Source organism: Aquarana catesbeiana, linkage group LG01 (assembly GCF_042186555.1).
Source record: "Aquarana catesbeiana isolate 2022-GZ linkage group LG01, ASM4218655v1, whole genome shotgun sequence".
Classification (NCBI taxonomy): Eukaryota; Metazoa; Chordata; class Amphibia; order Anura; family Ranidae; genus Aquarana; species Aquarana catesbeiana.
The window spans coordinates 915,995,636-916,020,156 of NC_133324.1; the positions used below are offsets into that span (position 1 = coordinate 915,995,636).

Consider the following 24,521-nt stretch of genomic DNA (forward strand, 5'->3'; position numbering starts at 1 on the left):
AATGAGTTAGAAGGACAGGTCCTCTTTAACCACTTCCCACTGGCAGGGCGTACATGGACGTCCTCCGGTTTCAGTAGTTATACCAGGATGATGCCTGCACCTACAGACATCATCCTGGTATTGATCTTTTCAGCCGGCGATTCACTATCTGTTTGAGCCAACACCCTTCGGACAAAATTCCGCGGTTTTGTTGGTGGAAAGTCTGATCGTGTGCACGAGGCATTAAGGCATTTAAATCGTTGCCTATGGAGAATTTTAACCACTGTAGTTTGCCGCCATTCCATGGGCAGACGCAATTTTAAAGAGTGACATGTTAGGTGTCTATTTACTCAGCGTAAAATACCATCTTTCACATTATACAAAAAAATTGAGCTAACTTTTATTGTTTTGTTTTTTTTTATTGAAAAAGGGTTTTTTTTTTTTCCCACAAAAATTGTGTTTGAATAACTGCTGCACAAATACCGTGTGACATAAGAAATTGCAACACCCACCATTTTAGTCTAAAGGGTCTCTGCTAAAAAAAAAACATATAATGTTTGGAGGTTCTAAGTAATTTTCTAGCAAAAAAAATATGTAGATTTTTACATGTAGGAGCAAAGTGGTTAACACAAGGTCCAGAAATCTTTTGAAATCCCCTTACTGCTAAACTGTACAGATCGCAGTGATATAACGCTTCCTTCATTCGCTCTTCTATTTTATTTTTAAATGTAACTAAGCTTTGATGCAGGTTGGATGAAGAAAGAGATATGTTTCAGATTGCCTTCAGCAGATCTTCTGATGTTCAGAAATGTGGATCCAGCTTCAGAGCGATTTTCCCTCCCTACGCCTCTCTCACAGACGTAGGCAAAGCGCTCCCAGCATTGTACCACCACGGAAGCCTAGAGCAGTCCCAGAGGGAAGTCTAACACTTATACTTCTGTAGGAGATCAGAAACTTTCCCCTTGCTTTTCAAGCTCCCAGTCACATAGCTGTTTATTTGTGGATGTGGTGTATCTTAACAAAAAACAAATCATAAATTCTGGCACCAATCACTGCCTTTGAAAGGGTAACAACTCTGCATTCACACCTTTCATCCACGATGTACAGTATCTGTCGGTTGCTGAGCTTCAAACTTCCAGCCCACACGTCCATTTCCTGAGGCACAGAACACCGGGGATTGAAGTGCGGGTGGGCAGACAGAGGGGTAGACGGCAGGAGGAGGAGGGGCAGATGATGCCATCTTTCACACCTATTCACTCTGCGACTGTGGTACTTGGGGAGCCACAGTCCACTATAAATAACGTGTCCGGGTTTCATGTGGTCTAAAACCCAGACACACCATTCAAAACCTGGACTGTCTGGGTGAATCCTGGATGGGTGGCAACCCTATGTGTTTTGTGCATTTCTTCCAGATCTGTGCAGTAATCCAGTGTGCGACTTTACCGATTATCGCAGCTCTCTTCTTTTGCAGGGTGTCTGGTCTTGTATCCGCACCCTCCTGTAGTTTTCTTCAGGCAGCCTGTTGTAGTTGGGGGCTGCTGGACCCTTCCCACAGCTCTTCTTACTACACAGGCTATATACAGCACAGGTATTATGTCACTACTACTTTTGCAATTTAATATGTAGGTTTGGAAAGTGCTCAGAGGGTGTTGTTATATTCTTGGTGGCTACTTAGAAACACATTGAAATTACTGCTGCCCCATAGGCGCTGCTGGTTTTAACATAAACCTCTGGGAGAACCTCTGGGGGCAGGGGAATTGCTAGGTCTACAAAAGACCTGGGGCTAGAGCGCATAGCAGCGAAGTAAAGAAAGTCATACAATATACTTGTGTGTGTGTATATATATATATATATATATATATATATATATATATATGTATATATATTATATTAAATATTATTACACATCTGAGTGCGGATTCCCACTTACATAAGGGTCCCCAGAGAGCCTCCCTACTTATATCAGGGTCCCCAGAGAGTCTCTCTACTTACATCAGGGTGCCCAGAGCAACCCCTCATTACATCAGGGTCCCAAGAGAGCCTCCCTACTTACATCAGGGTCCCCAGAGACACCCTCATTACTTCAGGGTCCTCAGAGAGCCTCCCTACTTACATCAGGGTGCCAGAGCAAGCCCTCATTACATCAGGGTCCCAAGAGAGCCTCCCTACTTACATCAGGGTTCCCAGAGCAACCCCTCATTACATCAGGGTCCCAAGAGAGCCCCCCTCTTACATCAGGGTCCCCAGAGAGCCCCCCCCCCCTTATATCATGGTCCCCAGAGAGCCCCTTCTATACATCAGTGTCCCCAGAGAGCCCCTTCCTTACATCAGGGTCCCCAGACAGCCCTCCCTTACAGCAGGGTCCCCAGAGAGCCTCCCCTTACAGAGGGCTTCCTTACAGAGGTTCCCCGTGTACCTGCCTGGTCTCTGCTCTGCTATGTGTATGTGTGAGGCTCACACAGGAATGAGGATTGCACACTAGCATCTTTCACCGCGGCACTTGGCAGAGGGGGAACAGCGCAGCATCAGTGCCTGGTACAAGGCTCCCCGCACAACAGGTGGAAGATCTCACCCCTGCACACATGGTACAGCCGGATATAGGCACAAGGTGACTCGGGAAGGATCGGAGCCTGCATGGGGACACAGCTGTGATATGGTGGGCTGCGGGGGCTGACAGGGGGTCTTTTCTTTTTGGGCAGCTGGGCTTAAAATAAGGTAGGGGCATGGAGCTGCAGCTCCAATCCAGTGGGGAATTTTGGTTTTGTGCTGCCGTAGGCAAGACTAAAATTGGGCGCCCCCCTTTGTAAATTTTCCCCACCTTTTCCTGTTTAAGATCCACCCCTTTATCTATAAAATCCACCCCTTTCTCTTTAGGTGGATTGTGTGGACTCTCAAGTGGCTGTGTGGGGTCTCTGGTGGACTCCGTGGGGGTCTCTGGTGGTGGCTATGTGGAGTCTCTGGTGGGCTGTGTGGACTTTCAAGTGGCTATAATGGGTCTCTGGTGGACAGTGTGGACTCTCAAGTGGCTGTGCAGGGTCTCTGATGGGCTGTGTGGATTCTCAATTGGCTTTATGAGGTCTCTGGTGGCCTGTGTGGGTTTTCTGGTTGTGGCTATGTGGAGTCTCTGGTCGGCTGTGTGGACTCTCAAGTGGCTGTGTGGGGTCTCTGGTGAACTGTGTGAGGTCTCTGGTGGGCTGTGTGAGGTCTCTGGTGGGCTGTGTGGGGTCTCTGGTGGACTGCGTGGGGTCTCTAGTAGTGGCTTTGTGGTCCAAGCATAAATGAACCCTGGGCTCTGAGATCTAAGGGGTTACATTCTTACATCTCAGGAGTTCATGCTTGGACTTTGTAGTCCTCCACTAGCTGGGGGGAATGTCATGTCCTCAGCTCTGAGGGGTTCATCCTGGGACCTAGTTGTAATCCTTCACTTTTTGGGGTCACATCTCCCAAAACTGAAGGACTACAAGTCCCAGCATGAACCCCTGATATCTAAGAATGTAACCCCTTAGATCTCATGGGTTCATGAGATCTAAGGGGTTACACTAGTTAAGGGGGCGGGGGGGGTATCACATCCTCAGCTCTGAGGGGCTCATGCTGGGACCAGTAGTCCTTCACTTTTGGGGGGTCACATGAACCCCTCCTCTTTGTATGGGTCTCTGTCTGGATCTGCAGACTGCACATAATGACACTGACACACACTGTATAAAACTGGCCTGTGCCTGGCCTCACCTTACAGGCTTCACACAGTTCCCTTCTTCCATCAGAGTATACCACAGCAGAGGCCCGGAGAATATCATAGAGGAGGTGGGTGGACCATAGAGAGCACCTGGCATGGAGGAGTAAAATCCTCCTCTGCTTTGAACACTGCAGCCTCCTCAGGCTCCCTCTGCAAGGCGGGGAATCGCAGCCCTGATGTCACTGGTTGCTAGACGCTAGGCGGCTCTAGCAACCAGTGACCAGTAAGAGCCTCAGTCAGCAGTGGAGGTGGGGCAGAGATGGAGCTATCGTTATGGCGGCTCTCATTCTGGTATATCTGAGACTCCTATCTATCTGCGGTGGCCTAGGTTTGGGGAATGACTGATTGGTGGTCCAGTCCCACCACTAGTGTCCTCTCTGTGGGCGGGGGCGCCGCCCCCCTGTAGAATGCCGCTCGAGGCAAACTCCTTGTTTGCCTTGCGGTAGATATGCCCCTGCCAAAAGCCCTTATGTTGATCCGGCCCTGCTGCACCTGGTAAGAGACTCGAGACTATGGGCCCCAGATTCAGGGCTGTAGCCCCAGAAGCCCCCCTAGCGATGCCACTGTCTGGGGGAATCCAGGCTGGAGAAAGATCTGGGGGTCCTAGTTGTAAACAGACTGAGCAATAGCATGCAATGTCAAGTTGCAGCAAGCAAAGCAAGCAGACCATTAGCATGCATTAAAAAGGGAATTTACTCCAGAGATAAAACGATAATCGGTGGAGGCTGGTGGTATATTTTTTTGGTGGGGGGGCTCCCCCCGGTCAGTCACCAGCCCTGCGCTTACCCACTTACCCCATCTAGGTAGCTGGCTTGCGGTGGGCGGTAGCTTTACCCTGCGTCTCCTCCTTCCTCTACTTCACGGCCGCGCGGCTTCCCCTGTGTCTCCTCCCTCCTCAGCAGCCTATAGGATCGCTTCTCCTCTTGGCCAATTGGGTTCCAGGACCCACTTCCTGAGCCGGGATTGGCCGGGAGGAGAATCAGGAAAACAATAGCGAATATTAATTTGCTATTGTCACACAACTGGGTGGACTCTGCGCCCCGTGCCTACCCTTTTCTTAAGCCAATTAGAGCCTTCGGCAATAATCACGTGCTTCTTAAAAAAAAACATTGAAATCCATGCGCCCAACGGCCTGCATGTAGATTAGTGGCCGGGTGCATGGATCAGGGGCCCCTGCTCCCTGTATGGACAGGCCGCCGCTGGCGGTAATCCTGCCACTTTATAAAACTCTGGTTCTGCCACATCTGGAGTATTACACCCAGTTCTGGTCACCAATCCTCAGATGAGATGTGCTGGGGCTGGAGAGAGTCCAAACAAGGGCAACAAAATTAAGAAGGGGGACCGGAGGACCTCAATTACGAGGAACGACTACAGGCACTCCCTGGAGAAGAGACGCTTAGGAGGAGATATGATAGCAAATAGTTCAATGGTGATTCCAGCATAGGAGGAAAACTAGTCTCATGGAGTGTAGAAAGACACAGGGCCACTCAATGAGATTGGAGGAGAAGTGGTTTAACCCTAAGCTGCGTAGGGGATTTTTCACTGTCGGGGCGGTAAGAATGTGGAACTCTCTTCCACAATCGGTGGTGTCTGCAGGAAGTATGGATAGTTTTAAAGGACTCCTGGACTTGCATCTTAGTGAACACAATATACAGGGATATGGGAAATGATTATCAACATGAACACACATACACCAATTACACAGGTTGGTGTATGCCTGCTCTGGGAGGAACTACACTAAAGCCGCATCTCATTGTTCCATACCTGGGCTGTGTTCTCGATGTGTGGTGTCCCTTCAGTTATTTCTGTGACTCGTTTTTCTTATGGTTATCCATACAAATAGGTGTCTAAAGGAACCTGTATTAAGAGAAATGTGCCTTTTCTTATCCCTCTCTGATTTCCTGTCTGCTTCTAATATCAATACAATTTGAGCCATTGGGGCAATACCTCGCTAAGCACTGAAGCTGTTGGATTAAAATGACATCCAGGCAGAGAACATTTTCAGACAGAGGCCAGCGATGGTAGCTCGCTTATTTTCTCTATGCTCAGGTTTCCTTTAAGAAATGTGCAATTGCCAGTTTATCTTCTCAAACATCTGTCTGCGTAAAATAAAGCTGGTGCTGCTGTTTGCCTGTAAGTGGCATATATGAAATGTTTTCATTAATTGATACTTGACTGCAAATAATATCTGTTCCATACAAAAATAAAAATGTTCATTAGCATTTTAACTGCTTTATGTAAAACTATCCTTAGACCGGCCTTTCTCAACCAGGGTTCCATAGAACCTTAGGATTCCTACAGAGGTTGCAAGGGGTTCCTTGAGCAATATGCTAATTTTGCCTCTCAGATATGTTCCCAATGACACCTAGGGGCCCATTTACAAAGCATTCCTTGGACGAATATCATAAGCATTCATCAAGGCTGCACAAATTTTTGCTGTATTATCTCTAATACTATGACACTTCCTTTGAATGTTAGCTCCATCTAGTGACCAAAATGCTAACTATTTTTCTGAAAATCCTTAATAAGAAAAAATACTGCATTATGACCATTAGATGGAGATGATGATTATAGGAAGTCATAATTTTAAAGAAAATATGGGTAAAATCTGTGCAGCCTGAGAGAATGCCTGTGATGTTCATCCAACAAATATTTTGTAAATAGAGCCCTAAGGATCTTTTTAGCTATCTGTAGGAGGGGGATTCCTTCCACTGGTCACAATGGTAAGGAACATTCTTCTCACTGACTATCACACTAATGTATAGTGAGCTGCTGATATACAGTAGGTATTAGTAGGAAGGGTTCCCTGACACCTACATAGCTACATAGTTGGTAAGGTTGAATAAAGACACTAGTCCATCCAGTTCAACCTGTTTGGGTGTGTTTGTGTTCATATCGATAATCATTTCCCATATCCGTGTATATTGTGTTCACTGAGATGCACGTCCAAGAGTCTTTCAAAACTATCAATACTTCCCGCTGACACCACCAATTGTGGAAAGGGGTTCCACATCCTTGCAGCTCTGACAGTGAAAACCCCTAACGAAGCTGAAGGTTAAACCGCTTCTCCTCCAAATTAATGAAATGACCAAGTGTCTTCTCACACTCCCTGACACTGAAAAGTTTTCTACCTACGGTGGGATCAGCATTGAGGTATTTGTATATCGCTATCGTATCTAATCTCAAGCGTCTCTTCTCCAGGGAGAATACGTTTAGTGCTTCTAGTCATTCCTTATAACTAAGGTCCTGCAGTCCCCTTATTTTATTTTTATTTTTTATTTATTTCAGGCACTTATATAGCGCCGTCAATTTACGCAGCGCTTTACATATACATTGTACATTCACATCAGTCCCTACCCTCAAGGAGCTTACAATCTAAGGTCCCTAACTCACATTCATACATACTAGGGACAATTTAGACAGGATCCAATTAACCTACCAGCATGTCTTTGGAGTGTGGGAGGAAACCGGAGTACCCGGAGAAAACCCACGCAGGCACAGGGAGAACATGCAAACTCCAGGCAGGTAGTGTCGTGGTTGGGATTCAAACCAGTGACCCTTCTTACTGCTAGGTGAGAGTGCTACCCACTACACCACTGTGCCGCCCACCTTATTAATTGTGTTGCCCTTCTCTTGACTCTCTCCAGTTCTAGCAGATCCTTCCTGAGGATTGGTGACCAGGAATGATGAGCCGAACACCCCCCGGTTCGGTTCGTGAGGATTGGTGACCAGGAAGGATGAGCCGAACACCCCCGGTTCGGTTCGTGAGGATTGGTGACCAGGAAGGATGAGCCGAACACCCCCCGGTTCGGTTCGCACCAGAACTTGCGAACAGGCAAAAAATTCGGACAAACACCGTTAAAGTCTATGGGACATGAACATGAAAAATCAAAAGTGCTCATTTTAAAGACTTATATGCAAGTTATTGTCATAAAAAGTGTTTGGGGACCCGGGTCCTGCCCCAGGGGACATGTATCAATGCAAAAAAAAGTTTTAAAAACGGACGTTTTTTTCAGGAGCAGTGATTTTAATAATGCTTAAAATGAAAGAATAAAAATGAAATATTCCTTTAAACATTGTACCTGGGTGGTGTCTATAGTATGCCCTAAAGTGGCACATTTTTCCCATGTTTAGAACAGTACCACAGCAAAATGACATTTCTAAAGGAAAAAAAAGTCATTTAAAACGTATCGCAGCTGTAATGAATTGTCGGGTCGATGCAATGTAGATAAAACACATTGAAAAAAACAGCATGGGTTCCCTCGCCAGTCCATTACCAGAACCTTTGGGTCTGCTATGAATATTAAGGGGAACCCCGAACCAAAAAAAATTGCGTTGGGGTCCCCAAAAATCCACACCAGGCCCTTCGGGTCTGGTATGGATAATAAGGGCAACGCTGCGTCAATTTTTTTTTTAACTGGCATAGGGATCTCCCCCAAAATCCATACCAGACCCTTCAGGTCTGGTATGGATTTTAAGGGGAACCCTGCGCCAAAATAAAAAAAATGACCTAAGTCTCCCCCAAAATCCACACCAGACCCTTATCCAAGCACGCAACCTGGCAGACCGCAGGAAAAGTGGGGGGCGAGAGAGCCCCCCCTGAACCTTACCAGGCTACATGCCCTCAACATGGGGGGGTGCTTTGGAGTCACCCCAAAGCACCTTGTCCCCATGTTGATGGGGACAAGCGCTTCATCCACACAACCCTTGCCCGGTGGTTGTGGGGGTCTGCGGATAGGGGGCTTATCGGAATCTGGAAGCCCCTTTAACAAGGGTGACCCCCAGATCCCAGCCTCCCCCCATGTGAATTGGAAACGTGTACCCCTAACATTTCACAAAAAAAGTTTCAAAAATAGTGAAAAAGACAGGAGACACTTTGGGACAAGTCCTTTTTAAAAAAAAAATAAAAATAAAATATGTCCCACGATGTAAATCCATCTCACGCCGCCCGACGGACCGAAAAAAGAAAAAAAAAAGCCGCAACAGCTCCGCCTCCATGGGAGGCTTCGCCGTGTGATGCTTCTTCTCCATTACAGCTGTTATATAGCTGAGGGCAGGGCCACCCCGTGACGTAAACGAGTGACCTCGCCCCCCCCTCTGACACCACGTGACGTCAGAGGAAGGCGGGGTCGCTCATTTACGCCACCGAGTGGCCCCACCCTCAACTATATAACAGCTGTCACCGAGAAGAAGCGTCATTCAGCGGGAGCCTCCCATGGAGGCGGAGCTGTTGCTGCTTTTTTTTTTTCTTTTTTCGGCTCATTTATTATTAAAAAGTAACAAACATCACAAAACCCATAAGGCTTGAAGTATAAAACATGATACATATATAAACATTTAGAAACATTTATAACCTCAGTTATGAAATAGACCAAATCAAGGACCTGGATAACCTGTGGAGGACCTGAACATTTGTTGTCCAGGTCCTCCATAGGTTATCCAGATCCTGGATTTGGGCTACTGTATGACTGAGCTTTCTACCATGTTTTATGCTTTAAGCCTTATGGCTTTTGTGAGTATATTTGTTACATTTTAATAATAAATAGCGTCCAAAAATAATGCACAAGGCTGGTGCATCCCTTTATTGGTTGCATTTTTTCAATAAAGAATTTGGATACACTTTAATGTCATACTTGATTTCACTTGTTTTCTTTGTTCTACCTTCAGACAAAAAACGTATATTCTTTTATTCTATATATTTTTTTTCTTTCACAAAATACCCAGTACACAGGGCAGAATGCACGACCTCTTAATGTCTGCGTATATGATGTGACTTTATTTTAGTTGTTTTCCTTGTTGTGTTGAGTATTTCCTGGAGCTGTGCCATTTAGTGTAAATACACTTTGAAGTCTTGGAGCAGGCGTCCCACTCTCCTTGATCAGTTCAGCATTAATCTTCTATTTCTCACTCAGCCAAAGTTCTTATGTGTTATCTATCAGACAATCACATTTTCACTCCAGGCATTATCTGCTGTTGCTTTATTCTCCTTTTCTTCACTTCAAAGTATTAGTGACAAGAACACTGTTACCACCCAAGGATGTGTTTATTTCTTCAGGGTCTATGGATGGGCACAGTGACATCCATTTTTTTTTTTCAGCAACTTCTCTATTTAAACATTGCCCTGGTCACATAGCAATCCCAAACTTTTTCTGTACAAAAAGCATACTTCCACTCTTATAGAACATCCAAGACCTGATATTGGCTAATTTACATGTCTGATGTGCAGTTCCAACAAGGCTTGGGCCATGCAAAGCCACCCAATGGGCAAAAGCATAGAAGCCACCCAAGGGGCAAAAGCATGTGACTCTCTGGAACTCTTAAGGTTTTCCAACTTTTTGGAAGGAAATGCTTTACCATATTAATTCACTAGCTAATTCACTGGTAATGGCATGGTGGGTCCAAGGAGTTTCATGGACAAGGATGTGTTACTGCCTGTCTTTCTTGGTGAGACATCTGCTCATTAATGAAAATTTGTAGATATCTCATGGTTATTGGACGTCAAGATGCATAATGACTATCAAAAGACTTTCCTTGCTAAAGATATTTTTGCAAACATGCATGTTTGGATGGCCCAAGTGTGCGCGTCTTTAGCTGTAAAAGAGCAAAGATAGGGGGACATGACTAGCGGTGGTGTCACAGTATTGAGGCAGGAAAGTCCAAGGGTTTACTATCAATTTAAATAGACTGTAAAGATTTCTGAAGTCATCTAGGAGCTTTATGATCTTTATGAAATCATGTGATGCCACCTGCAGATTCATACTTTTATTAAGTCACAGAGTTTTTTGTGTTTTTGTAACCTATGGTAGAGGGTTTACTATGCCCCGTGTTTTATATGCATTCACATTGCTTGTGTAATTAAAATTAAACTGTTTTATAAGAAAAATAAATAATTGTACACTTCTCTTCTCTTTCTTCCTTTATAAAGTAATGCCCCGTTTTGCTGAACAAGTAGAAGTTGCTATTGAAGCACTGAGTTCCAATATCCCCCAACCTTTTGAAGAGAACGAGTTTATAGACGCTTCCCGCCTGGTGTATGATGGTGTTCGAGACATCAGGAAAGCCGTACTTATGATAAGGGTAAGAGGTTCTGTGTGTATTTCTGTTGTGATTGTGTTTAGCCTTATTCTAAAGTATTTAATGCCAACTTTATACAAACACTATATTGGCATTGCTTTGTGAACACCTGACCATTACACTTATATGAGCTTGTTAGGCATTTCCAAGCCATGGGAGTTGGTCATCCCTTTGTGGATATCACAGTCTTCTTTCTTCTGAGAAGGCTTTCCAGAAGGTTTTGGAGGGTGTCTGTGGGAATGTGGGCCTATTCAGCCAACAAAGCACATTTTGGTCTGGTACCAAAGTTGCATGAGGAAACCTGACTTGCAATCCATGTTCCTATTCATAAAGGTTCTTATTAGGGGTTAAGGTCAGGGATTGGTCCAGGTCACTAGAGTTCCTCCACATCAAACTCATAAAGCCATGTTTTTATGGATTTGTACACGGGCACAGTCATGCTGGAACAGAAAAGGACCTTTCTAAACTGTTACCACAATTCTGGAAGTGTACAATTGTTTAAAAGTTTTTCGCATGCTGTACCTTTATCAGTACCCTTCACTGTAAAGGCCTGTACTCAATAATTTGGAGGGATGTTCACATTCTTTTGGCAATATGGTGTGATTGTCAGGTGACCCCAATAACTGGCCATATAAAATACCTCTTTGCGATTTCACATGCAACTCATTTTTCTACAAATTATTCACAGCTCTGTTTAACCACTTTAGGTTCTCCCTATAGTGGTTTTATTGCTACAAGGTTGCACCTGTGCACCAGTTCAGGTATATACACTATATTGTCAAAAGTATTGGGACACCTGCCCTTACATGCACATGAACTTTAATGGCATCCCAGTCTTAGTCCATAGGGTTCAATATTGAGTTGGCCCACCATTTGCAGTTATAACAGCTTCAACTCTTCTGGGAAGGCTGTCCACAAGGTATTTGGAGTGTATCTATGGGAATGTTTGACCATTCTTCCAGAAGAGCATTTGTAAGGTCAAGACTTGATGTTGGAAGAGAAGGCCTGGCTCGCAGTCTCTTCTCTAATTCATCCCAAAGGTGTTCTATCAGGTTGAGGTCAGGACTGGACTTGGCAGGCCAGTCACTTTCCTCCACCCCAAGCTCGCTCAGCCATGTTTTTGGGGATCAGAAAAAGTGTCAAAAGAGTCAGTTAGCTTCAGAAAGTCTGCCACAATATTGCAGTCCCTGCTTTAAGTCACTGATCACCGCCATTACTAGTAAAAAATTAAAACAAATAAAAATATCTCATAGTTGTAGATGCTATAACTTTTGCGCAAGCCAATCAATATACGCTTATTGGAGTTTTTTGTTAGCAGAAACATGCAGCAGAATACATATTGGTCTAAATTTATGAAGACTTTTTTTTTTTCAATTTTTTTATTGGATAGGTTTTATAGCAGAAAGTAAAAAATATAATTTTTTTTTTTATTTTTCGAATTGTCGGTCTTTTTTTTATCACGCAAAAAACTAAAAACGCAGAGGTAATCAAATACATCCAAAAGAAAGCTCTATTTGTGGGGAAAGAAGCACATACATTTTTTTTGGGTACAGCGTTGCATGACCGTGCAATTGTCCAATCACGGCTGATGTAAATGTAAATGTAAACAGGAAAAGCCGTTGATCAGCTTTTCCTCACTTTTCCTCCGATCGGCGGCTTTCCTGACAGGGGAGTCTGCGCTGATTGCTTATCAGCGCAGCCCCCACTCGGATGCCCACACTGGACCACCAGGAAAGCCGCCAGGACCACCAGGGAAGGGGGCAACATGTGGATGGCCAGGTATGTACCCCATGGCCATCCACATGTGCAAATGAATGCCCAATTTGTGCCAATCAGTTTCCACAAATGGGCACTGAGTGGCACCATTATGTAACAAATTACATCAGTGATGCCCAGCAATGCCACCCATCAGTGTCATCAGTGCCACCTATCAGTGCCCATCCATGCCCATCCGTGCCACCTATCAGTGCCACCCATAAGTACCCATCAGTGCCACCCATAAGTACCTATCAGTGCCGCCTATGAGTGCCCATCAGTGCCACCTATGTGTGCCACCTATCAGTACCCATCAGTGCCACCTATCAGTGCCCATCAGTGCCAACTCATCAGTGCCATCTCATCAGTGCCACCTCATCGGTGCCCATCAGTGCCGCCTTATCAGTGCCCGTCAGTGCAGCCATATCAGTGCCCATTATTGAAGAAGTAAACCTACTTATTTACAAAAAATTTTAACAGAAACAAAGAAAAACATGTTTTTTTTCAAAATTTTTTTTTTTTTTTTATTTGTTGCGCAAAAAATAAAAATCGCAGAGGTGATCAAATGCCACCAAAAGAGAGCTCTATTTATGAGAACAAAATGTTAAAAAATGTGTCTGGGTACATTGTCATTCAAATTGCTACAGCGCTGAAAGCTGAAAATTGGCTTGGGCAGGAAGGTGTCTAATGCCGCGTACACACAACCGGTCTTTACGGCATACTTTGCCCGGCGGACTTTCCTACGGACTTTACGAATGAACGGACTTGCCTACACACGATCAACCAAAGTCCGACGGATTCGTACGTGATGATGTACGACCGGACTAAAACAACGAAGTTCATAGCCAGTAGCCAATAGCTGCCCTAGCGTCGGTTTTTGTCCGTCGGACTAGCATACAGACGAGCGGACTTTTCGACCGGACTCGAGTCCGTCGGATAGATTTGAAACATGTTTCAAATCTAAGTCCGTCAAACTTTTGAGAAAACAAAGTCTGCTGGAGCCCACACACGATCCAATTGTCCGACGAAATCCGGTACGCCGGACCAAGTATGCCGTAAAGTCTGATCGTGTGTACGCGGCATTAGTGCCTGGTATTGAAGTGGTTAAAGCAACACAGTGCCATATCGCAAAAAATGGCCTGGTCAGGAGAGAGAGAAAGGGGGCGGTAAATCTTCCAGAAGTCTAGTGGTTAAAGGATAAGTTCATCTTAAAAAAAATGCACATGCTTTTGCAGGTAAAAAAAAAATGTGCATGTATTTTTTTTCTTGGGAGTCTGCTGAGCATTGCACCCACGATAAGTGGGTCGTGGGTGCAGTGTCAGGCTCCTGCAGATATTTGCTATAGCTTTCAGCCCATACCTCTGTATGGGCTTTCTGTTTGAAAGTTGTAGGGCGTGTCAATGAACTACAAGGGCCCTTGCCAGCACCTTTCACAGTTCATTGAGAACTACAAGCCATCTGCCACGGTGGCAGACAAGACTTGTAATTCATTCATTTGCAGATTCCAGTGGACCCCTGCTAACTGTCACAGGGGGGGGGGGTTGCGCTATTGGGGGTTGGGGGAATTTGGAGCACATTACATATCAATATGGGGGTAATCTGTAACGTGCTTCAAAAGGTGAACTTAGCCTTCAGCTGCTGAATCCATTACAAAGTCAAATGTTGGTGTCACTTCCACCCAGCTGGCTGTGCACATCAAACTGAGTATGTGTTAAAATATAGAAGTCATCTTCAGTAAAAACAGTTGACCCAGATATATAGGCAGCAGAAATTTCAGTAAATGCACATCTTAGCTTTTACTTCCAAGTGTGAGCTTGGTTTTTCCCCTACTGCCTCGTGAGCCCACCAGTGTTCTTTTATGTGATAAGTGACATTGTTGGCCAACAGAAAGTTTTGAGAAGTGGAAGGATCAAGCTTGTTTTTTTACAGGAAATTTCGAGATGTCTATGTAACTCAGCTGCTCATGTACCTCAAACTACTTATTTTGGTTTGCAGTATTTACTGAAGGTAACCGCTGCTTATGCAAATTGCCATCCTATGTTTAGTTTGTTATGCCCATTTCTTGACAGCTACTTTAATTTCTGACAAAAATAAGCATAATTAGACACAATTAGAATATCGTGGCAATGTGTACACAAGGTTGTATGAAAAAACTGTATTTCTGTTGAGCGCGGAGAATGTGTGGTAGATAACTAAAGGAAAAAAAATGTAATATATTGCAGCTTACCAGTTCTTAAAGCTAAAGTTTACGCACAGCAATTTTTATACAGTTACAATGACCCAGCTTGGACCTCTTTTAGACCTCAGTCCATTCATCCAGTAGGATCACCTGTTGAATATGCACCCTCCAAAGACAGCTTAAAGGAGTTGTAAACCCTCTGGGTTTTTCACCTTAATGCATTCTATGCATGACTATTGGATAACAGATGTCTATTAACCATTACCAAAACCCTTGTACTTCTACTCCAAATAAATCAGACCACACCAACTTCTGGAGTAACAAAAACAAAGGCCGTAGCAGCCTACTTTATTTTACCATATCTATTTTAATATAAAATTATATAAATTCTGTCATCGGAAAAAACGATAAACAAAGAACATCTGTTATGCAACCTGTTAAATCAAAAAGAGCGTTGGTCTGAGAAATAGCTTTAGCAAATCAATCTGATGGCCATAACAACTATGACACTGCAGCCCTAATCCAAAAATCTCCAATATGCCTCAAGCCGACAAGCTGGCTCAGAGACTGCCGTGACCGCAGTGCCCCATATCACTTCCCGGCTAACCTCCGTTAACCGGGAACCAAAAAACCTCCGGACCCATATCAACGTTGGATCCCCACTCTTACTTTTTAGCCATCTTCCTTCCCTTGCCCAGACCAACGCCCGCCACAGCATCCCAATAGTAATACCTTACTCTTGGGTGCTCCTCCACACCCGAACAGCTCGCTGTATACCATCTTGTAAGCCTAAAGCCCACAAATCCGTACCCACCTCATTAAGATGTACCCCATCACGTCTTAAATACCTCCATGTCTCAAATTCCAGTTCACTATGCCGAATTGCCAACCCCCCATAACTGACCACGAATTTACTCACTTCCCTATTGATCTTCCTCCTTGCTCTATTCACATCCTCCACTGACCTGGCCATTCTCCAACACATTCGGGCAACCATGTCCGACCAGACAATGATCATTTTCGGAAATTCTTTCATTAAGCGCCAAACGTCAAATTTAATGTCTCGCGTGATGTCTATCATCGAGCGAATGCCGAGATCATTGCCGCCCACATGTATTACCAGAACATCTGGAGGGCCATCCCTGTTTGCATAGCGCTGTACCTCCTGAACCAACCTACCCCACAACATCCCTGGTATACCAAACCATTTTATTTACACTTCCTGTCTATCAAAACTTAACTGCCCCCCTCAGGCCGAGCGTCTCCCCTCCGTGCCCCCCAACATACATAAGAATGGCCCATAATCCAGACCATACTTGGCGCTGCACCTGAAATTAGAAGAAAACAAACACCATGCTCAACATTGACTAATGCACTACTATCCCACCATCCATAAACGCTGCTTCCCATACATATCCAATAGCAACAAAAACAACCCTGTCCCCTTACAATTTCACCGCCAGTTGCGGTCGCACGTAAGATTGGAATCTGTTAGATTCCCACCGCCCAATCCGTTTTATTAACTCCACATCCATACCCAATCTGGCCACTTCTGTCGCGGCTCCTATCCGAAATGAATGTGATGAAAAATCCTGCTCCTCCAGTCCCAGCCCATGCAAACATTTTCTAAAAACAGCTATAAACTGAAAACGTGATAACATGTTCCCATTTTAAATGCACTAAAAAAGGGTCCTGAAAGTCCGGCCTAACTTTCAAGAATTCCCTGACTGCGCCCACTGGGCACTGGGGGGATCCCTGGATGGAATAAACTCGCACCATCCTGCTTCTTCCCCCGTGATCCGTCTTAGACTTCCTTAAGAATATCGATACCCCATCCTCTTCAAGTGTAACCTCCTTTAACCCAACTCCCCCTTGCACTTTTTTGGAAGGACTAACTAACTCCCCTATCCTAAATGCCCCAAAAAATGCTAAAACAAAAGCTACCTTAAACAAAATAACTTCGTATGCAGATGAACAAACCCCCACCAGTTGCTCCACAATACCCCCCAATATCTCAAAGGTTACCGGTCTCTTCGAATCGCGCTTGACCACCGCCCTCCGATAACCCTTTAACGCTTGTCTCACCCAAAAATCCTTGGTGACGTCGGGCTGCCCTTGTAGCTTAAAAAGGAAAGCCAAACCAGCTAGCTGTGTATTAATCACTGACACAGACGCACCCTCGTTCAATTTTCTTGCCACATAATACAGCAGCAGCGAACGTATTCCCTGCCCTATAGGCTCCTCCCCCAAAACTTGTACGAAGGACATCCACTCCTGCCATACCTTAGTGTATGCTGCCCAAGTAGCCCCACTTACCGACCGCTTAATCCATCCCTCGACGACGCCAGTGCAATCTCCCACAGCCAGTCTGGACAAGGCACCCCCTGTTGCTCCGCTTCCAGCGCCAACTCTCGGAACCTGTCCCACTGGAAGCGAGACAACACATCAGCAATCACGTTCTCCACCCCCGGTAAGTGAACAGCATGAATGAAAACATTCAGTTGTAAACATCTTAACACTAAGTGTTGCAGCAGCCTGATCACCGGCGGAGATGACGCCGTGACCCTGTTTATCACTTGCACCACCCCCAGATTGTCCCCATGAAAGCGCACCTTCAGATCCCTGAACGATGCACCCCATAATTCCACCGCCAGAACCACTGAAAACAGTTCCAGCAAAAACAGATTCTTCGCGAAGCCTTCTTTTACCCAAGATTGTGGCCATGGACCTGCGCTCCATTGCCCTTGAAAAAACGCCCCAAAACCTGTTGATCCTGCGGCATCGGTAAACAGTTCCAAGTCAAAATTGCTGACTGGTCCTGACATCCACATTGCCCTACCGTTAAAGGATTCCAGAAAGGTATGCCATACCCTTAGATCCTCCCTATGCGTTTGTACTAAACATACAAAATGTTTTGGGGATTTGATCCCACTCGTGCTAGCCGCCAGCCGGCGACTAAACACTCTCCCCATCGGTAGTATGCGGCAAGCAAAATTCAGCTTGCCCAACACCGATTGTAACCTTCGCAGTTGTACCTTTTTTAGTCCTATCAAACCTGCGACTTCTTTTTTCAAATCCTCCAATTTCTCCTCCGGTAATCTGCATTCCATCACCTCAGAATCTAGTACAATTCCTAAGAACGTGATGACCGAGCAGGGTCCCTCCGTCTTTTCATCTGCCAATGGAATGCCAAATCTTCCTGCTATATGCTGCAATGAAGCCAGTAGCACCGCACAGACTCTAGAAGCGGCCGGGCCTATGCATAAGAAATCATCCAAGTAGTGAATTATAGAATTCACTCCGGATACATCCCTTACAACCCATTCCACGAAGGAGCTGAATTGTTTGAATATCGCACACGATACCGAACAACCCATTGGTAGGCATTGATCTACATAGAATCCACCATTCCAATGGCACCCTAGCAACCGAAAACTATCCGGGTGAACTGGCAGCAGTCGAAAAGCTGATTCCACATCTGCCTTTGCCATCAATGCCCCTTTTCCATAGTGGCGCACCCACCTTATAGCGGCATCAAATGACGTATACGTCACTGAGCACGCTTCCTGGTCTATGGCATCATTCACAGATCCCCTTTTGGGAAGGATAAATGATGAATGAGCCTGAATTTGTTGGGCTCTTTTTTGGGCACCACGCCCAGAGGTGATACCACCAAATTTGCCATTGGCGCTACTGGAAAGGGGCCACTCATTCTACCCAATGCAACCTCCTTCTGTAGTTTCTCCGAAACCACTTCCGGATGTTGCAGGGCTGACTTTAAATTTTTGGGCACTGGGGCGATCGCCAATAAAGTGCATGGAATCCGAAAGCCCACCGCAAAACCCTCTTCTAATAGCAGTGCCGCTTTCCTGTCAGGGTACTTACCGAGAAACGGCCGCATCCTTTCCACTATTACCGGAGTCCTCCCTTTTGTTCCCAGCCTCTCCATGTCGACCTTTTCCTTGCTTAAAACATCTGGATGATGGATGCGTTCCCCCGCAGCGCGAGCACTCGTGCTTAAACTTACATGTTCCTCCGAACTTACAGGCCCCCCGTGTTATACTGCCAACAAACCCCTTTTTTGTTTCCAGCCGAATGTCCCTGGGCTGAAGGTCCACTGGCTCCCCCCTGAAAAAACTGATTCGGCGCCCTCGCCGTCGTCATCAAACACATCCACAGGCTGATGTCCTTATGGTCCCAACGTAGCTCCGGGCGTACTGCTCTCCGCTGCCTAAACTGTTCATCGTACCTCAACCATGCCGTACCGCCATATACTCTATACGCTTCCCCTATCGCGTCCTGATAGCAGAAAAGCGCCGAACAGTGCTCCGGTTGCTTCTCCCCTATAACACTCGCCATAATTGCAAATGCTTGCAACCAATTCGTAAATGTCCTGGGTATCAGCCTATACCTCCTATTCTCTTCATCCTCTTCTTGGAATCATCTGGCTTGACTCTATCAAGGTTGAACTTTTCCAAGGGCAGTAACAAAAATATTTCTACATACTCACCCTTCCATAATTTTTCCCACACCTCCTGTTTCAGGTGAGCTCCTAACGGCCCTTCGTAGCACACATACACTTCGCAGCGAGCTGCGTCCGCCAACCTAATGATGTCTTTCCTCCCCGCAGCCTCCCCTGACGGCGCTGCTTTGTCCTTCCCCTGCGCAGCTCCACTCGCCAAGGCCTCCTGAGTGGGCAACGCGACCTCGGCTGGAACCGCTGGTGTGGCGGCCCCTCGCCCTGTGTTATCCAATTCCTTCCCTGTCTGCTGCACCCAAGCGGCTATCGGGCCCCCCCGCCGGCTTCTCTGCAGCCTCCAACCTCTGCACTAGCTCCTTTATTCCTGTTAAAAAACCCCAAAAACCTAGAGCCCCTCCCCCCGTAGCAGTTCCTACCATGCTTTCTCCTGACCCTCCAGCCCCAACGCCTGCCATCGCCTCATTATTTAAGCTAGTATTTGAAATAACCTGTAATAACTCACCGGGCTGCATAGGTGTCGCCCCATCAGCCGACCGTCTGTTCTCTCCTGGCCCCATCCTCCTGGGCAGCGGGGCCGTATCCTCCTCCGATCCGGACATCTCCTCTCTCCCGCTCCGACCCGATTCTTCCCCCGCATCAGATGAAGGCCTGCCCGGGATATTGACCGCGGCTGCCGCACTATTCGCCATCCTTCCTTTCCTCCGCGCAGCAAAACCTCCTGTGGACTTCTGGACAGCCTTCCCAGGACCGGTGTGGGCTACCTCAGTCCTGCCGGCCTCCGCTCTTGTGGGTGTTATGCCAGTCCTGTTTCTCACTCCATTATGCCTGTCCCCTGCCGAGGAACTAGAAGGACCAGGGACCCCTCCAGGCATTGCAGTGGCAGCGATGGCGGAGCTCCCTGCCGTCATCCTGGGGGCAGGGCTTGCGCTCTCTGTGTGTCTCCTGCTATTAGGCCTCCCTCCGGACTGTTCCCCTGCCTGGCTCCGCTCCTGTCCCGCCGGGGCCGCACGCCCGGTGACCCGCTCTCTTTCCGCCGCTCGTTTGGCCGGTGGGCCCCCCAGGAGTCTGGCAGACAGACTACCTGGGTGCCGCTGTGCAGACGTCACGCGGTCCGGGGAGAACCGCTCAGGCGGCCGAGAGCAGCGCGCTCTGGTGCCGCTTCTCTCTCCCCCACTAGCCTGCAGTGTGGAACCTTGGAGCGCGGCTGCGATCGCCTCCTGCAGCCATTCAGCACCCCGCACCTCCGCTTCATCCCGTAACTGGGCCATAAGCCCCTCTAGATCAGCCATGGTACAGCACTAACCTACCAACTTTCTTGGATCTTCTGTTGTCCCTCCCAGAGCGGGAACCCCTTTTAACTAGCCCCTCCCCTAGTCCTCCCTCCCCCTCGGCTCCACTGTAGCACTTTTACCTTAACCCTTTCCCTGTTACCACTGTCATGGGCGCCCTTTGCATACATCATTGCATGCTGTTGCTCCAGGCTTTTCTTTAAGGTGAAAAACGTTCTGTGCTGCAGCAGGCACCCAGAGCCCCCCTTTTTCTTACCTGAATCTGATCGTTCCAGCGATAAGAACAAGCCCAGCAGTTCCAGCCACTGCCTCAAGTCCTCATTGGACAGATTGATAGCAACTGGAACCATTAGCTCCCGCTGCTGTCAATCAAATTCATTGACATGGGAGCCAGGGGGTGGGGCCAAATCCTGCAGAACTCGGGAGCGCGCCCGCATGAGTGCCCCTATGGAAAGCGGCTCTCCGGGGGACCCCAGAAAAGGGGGATTGGGGCCGCTCTGTGCAAAACCCTTGCACAGAGCAGGTAAGTATGATATGTTTGTTATTAAAAAAAACAAAAAACCTTTACAATCACTTTAACTCTCCAGTAAGACACGACAATGTGATACAGCATAGTTTTGTTTGGTATAATTGCAATACATGGATACAGTGCCTTGAAAAAGTATTCATACCCCTTGACATTTTCCACATTTTGTCATGTTACAACCAAAAATGTAAATGTATTTTATTGGGATTTTATGTGATAGATCAACACAAAGTAGCACATAATTGTGAAGTGGAAGGAAAATGATAAATGGTTTGTAGAACCTCCTTTCACTGCAATTACAGCTGCAAGTCTTTCTGGGGATCTCTCTACCAGCTTTGCACATCTAGAGAGTGACATTTTTGCCCATTCTTCTTTGCAAAATAGCTCAAGCTCTGTCAGATTGGATGGAGAGCATCTGTGAACAGCAATTTTCAAGTCTTGCTACAAGATTCTCAATTGTATTTAGGTCTTGACTTTGACTGGGTCATTCTAACACGTGCATTATCCAAATTCTTCATGGACTATAGGAGGCCTTCCTCTGTGAGAGGGGAAGGTGTTCTTTAGTCCTAAAACACTTACTGTCCTAGGGTGACAAAACTACTCCTACATAGTCACTGTTCTGTTCTGCTAAATGATAACAGCCAACAGATAACACAGGAAGCTATCATAATATCTCTGGCAACATCAACAGGTATTTTATTGCAGACAGGCAGATAGCAAAGAAAATATGGGGTTTTGAAGGTGCCATACACGAGTTATTATAAAAATATGCAAGTTTATTAATACACGTTTCAAATTCAGTAGTTTGATAAAAAAATCTTTACAGATGACATGCAGTTATTTCATTTCACTCGACATGTTTCGCTATAGGATAGCTCCTTCAGGAGATAATTATAGATGCTGCACGTATACACACTATAAATTAAACAAAGTATATCAAACTAATCAAGAAAATCAAAAAGCAATGTTGTATACATCTTAAAAAAATACATTAAATCATTGTATTTTTGGTGATGCTTACATTGATAGGTCAGTTGGGTTTTCTTTGTATGAAGATGGAATACCCCAAAAAAAAGGTTTATAGGAGCATAAGACAATCATACAGTAACAGGTGATGATCCACGGGTAGATATCAGCATACCATAGGGGAAGGTAAAGACCAAAGGTTTAAATGCCCTTCTAGAGAAGGGAGTTTAAGACAGAGAGAAGCAGTCCTGAAGGAACTTCAATGGATCCTCAAATGCCCACACTTATGGTTATCTGTCAAAAAATTATCACAATGGGGTCATCCTCAAATTAAGGCAGTGCATCAGAATCCCCACACCATCCCTATGGAATCTGTGTGTATCCTGCTGACTTGCTGTAGAGTGTCCCTCTCCCCTCATTGTGATCATTTTTGACAAATAACCATAAGTGTGGGAATTTGAGGATCCATTGAAGGTCCTCCAGGACTGCTTCCCTCTGTTTTAAACTCCCTTCTCTAAAAGGGCATTTAAACCTTTGGTCTGTACCTTCCCCTATGGTATGCTGGTATCTCCCCGTAGATCATCACCTGTAGCTGTATGATTGCCTTATGCTCCTATAAACCTTTTTTTGGGGCATTCCATCTTCATTAAAAAAAAAAACACAGATACCTATCAATGTAAGCATCACCAAAAATACAATGATTTAATGTATTTTTGTAAGATGTATACAACAATGTTTTTTTTATTTTCTTGATTAATTTGATATACTTATTTAATTTATAGTGTGTATACATGCAGCATCCATAATTATCTCCTGAGTCCTGAAGAAGCTATCCTAGAGCGAAACATGTCGAGTAGAATGGAATAACTGCCTGTCATCTGTAAAGATTTTTTTTTTATCAAACTACTGAATTTTAAACTTGTATTAATAAACTTGCATATTTTTATAATAACGTGTGTGTGTGGTGCCTTAGGGAACCCCATATCTCATTTGCTATCTGCCTATTTTCGAAAAAATTCCAAGGGGCGTGGTGCTTGCCATCTTCAGTTACTGAGAAATCTCTTCAATACCGGGTATTTCATTGTACCTACTCAACAGATATAAGAAAATGCTTTCTACATTATATTTAACACACCATAAGGGATCAAGTAAGAGAATATCATTGTTAGGTTTACAAACACTGCAGAATACTGCCCAGAAGGTCAATCACAACGCCAACTGAACAGAATTACAAATCCATTGGCAGGTAAAACAGATATACACTGGAACCTCGGATTGCCGAGGAACGCGGTTAACGAGCGTTTCGCAATACGAGCAATTATTTTTTTTTAAATCCTGACTCGATTCGCGAGTGATATCTTGCAAAACAAGCAGGATTCAAGCATCTGCGGTGTGCAGTACCCCATTTGGCTAGATGTGCGGGGGCGCCGGTGACAGTCAGAGTCATTCGAAAATACTCGGAAACATTCGGAAATACTCGAAAACACTCGAAAATACCCCGTTCTCGAGGTCTTTCTGAGTCTTTCTGAAGTTTTCTAAGTGCATCCGAACGGTCTCCGAGTATTTCTGAGTCTCTCCGGCGCCCCCCCCACCTCTGGCCACATGCGGTATTGCATGCAATAGAAGTCAATGTGGAACGAATAATCTTCCTTTCCATTGACTTCTGTGGGGAAACTCGCTTTGATATGCGAGTGCTTTGGATTACAAGCATTCTCCTGGAACGGACAATGCTCGTAATCCAGGGTTCCACTGTATCCTTCATCTGTGTGTTTAGTTGTTTTCCTGCAGCTTTAAACACAATGCAAACTCTGACTGAGATAGCCAGTAATTGATTTTTTTTTCTCGGCAGTCGCTCTGCAAGGATGCTGATTGTTGCATTGTCTGATATACCTTTATTAACCAGGGAGAGACTCTGCAAATATTCTTATGAAATACCATTGTAAAACATTTTTAGCACATCAAGCCATAAAAATGTGAAGATACAAGTGAAAATTAATCCCAGTGGTGCAAAAATAACTCAAATGTTGTACTCGCTGAAAATACACAATCATTTTCTTTTAAGTTTACTGTTGGTTTGGATGTCTGCTGTTCAATAAAGACCTTTTTCTATGCTAAAGTGCTCAATTGAACTATATTCTCCTTCACTGTGTTTACCTCATCAATTCTTCACAACAGAAAGTGGTCAATACTCTTCCCTGCCACTGTATCTGTCTCTTGCCTGTTGATATCTATCTGTATCTTATCTCTGTTTATTGATCTTACCAGTCCGTTTGTCATTCTCCGAGCAGTTAAAGCATTAAAAGATCTTGGCAGTGTTAAAGCATAGTCTTTCTACAATACACGAGAATGTTTTTTTTTTTTCCCTCTAGAACATTTTTTTGTGTGCTTTAGGCATTGCATGCTTTTAATTTTTATGCTTATTAAATTCTGAAGAAAGCTTCCCTCTTATCTAAATTGACTTTTCTGCCATTAAAACATATCAGTCAGTTATTGTGAGGCAGGCTTGACATAAAGTTGTATTGGGTAAATGTAGCAAAAAT

The 24,521-nt window shown here is 45.3% G+C and overlaps 1 protein-coding gene across 3 annotated transcripts in view; it reads left to right on the plus strand.

The window, feature by feature from the left end:
• Nucleotides 1–24,521, plus strand: part of LOC141120431 (catenin alpha-2) — an 863,441-nt gene that overhangs the window by 527,768 nt on the left and 311,152 nt on the right. For all 3 annotated transcript variants that reach the window (XM_073611011.1, XM_073611012.1, XM_073611013.1), the window contains one exon: nucleotides 10,638–10,789. In XM_073611011.1, coding sequence (XP_073467112.1) covers nucleotides 10,638–10,789 — 152 coding nt within the window. The remainder of the gene's footprint in view (nucleotides 1–10,637; nucleotides 10,790–24,521) is intronic.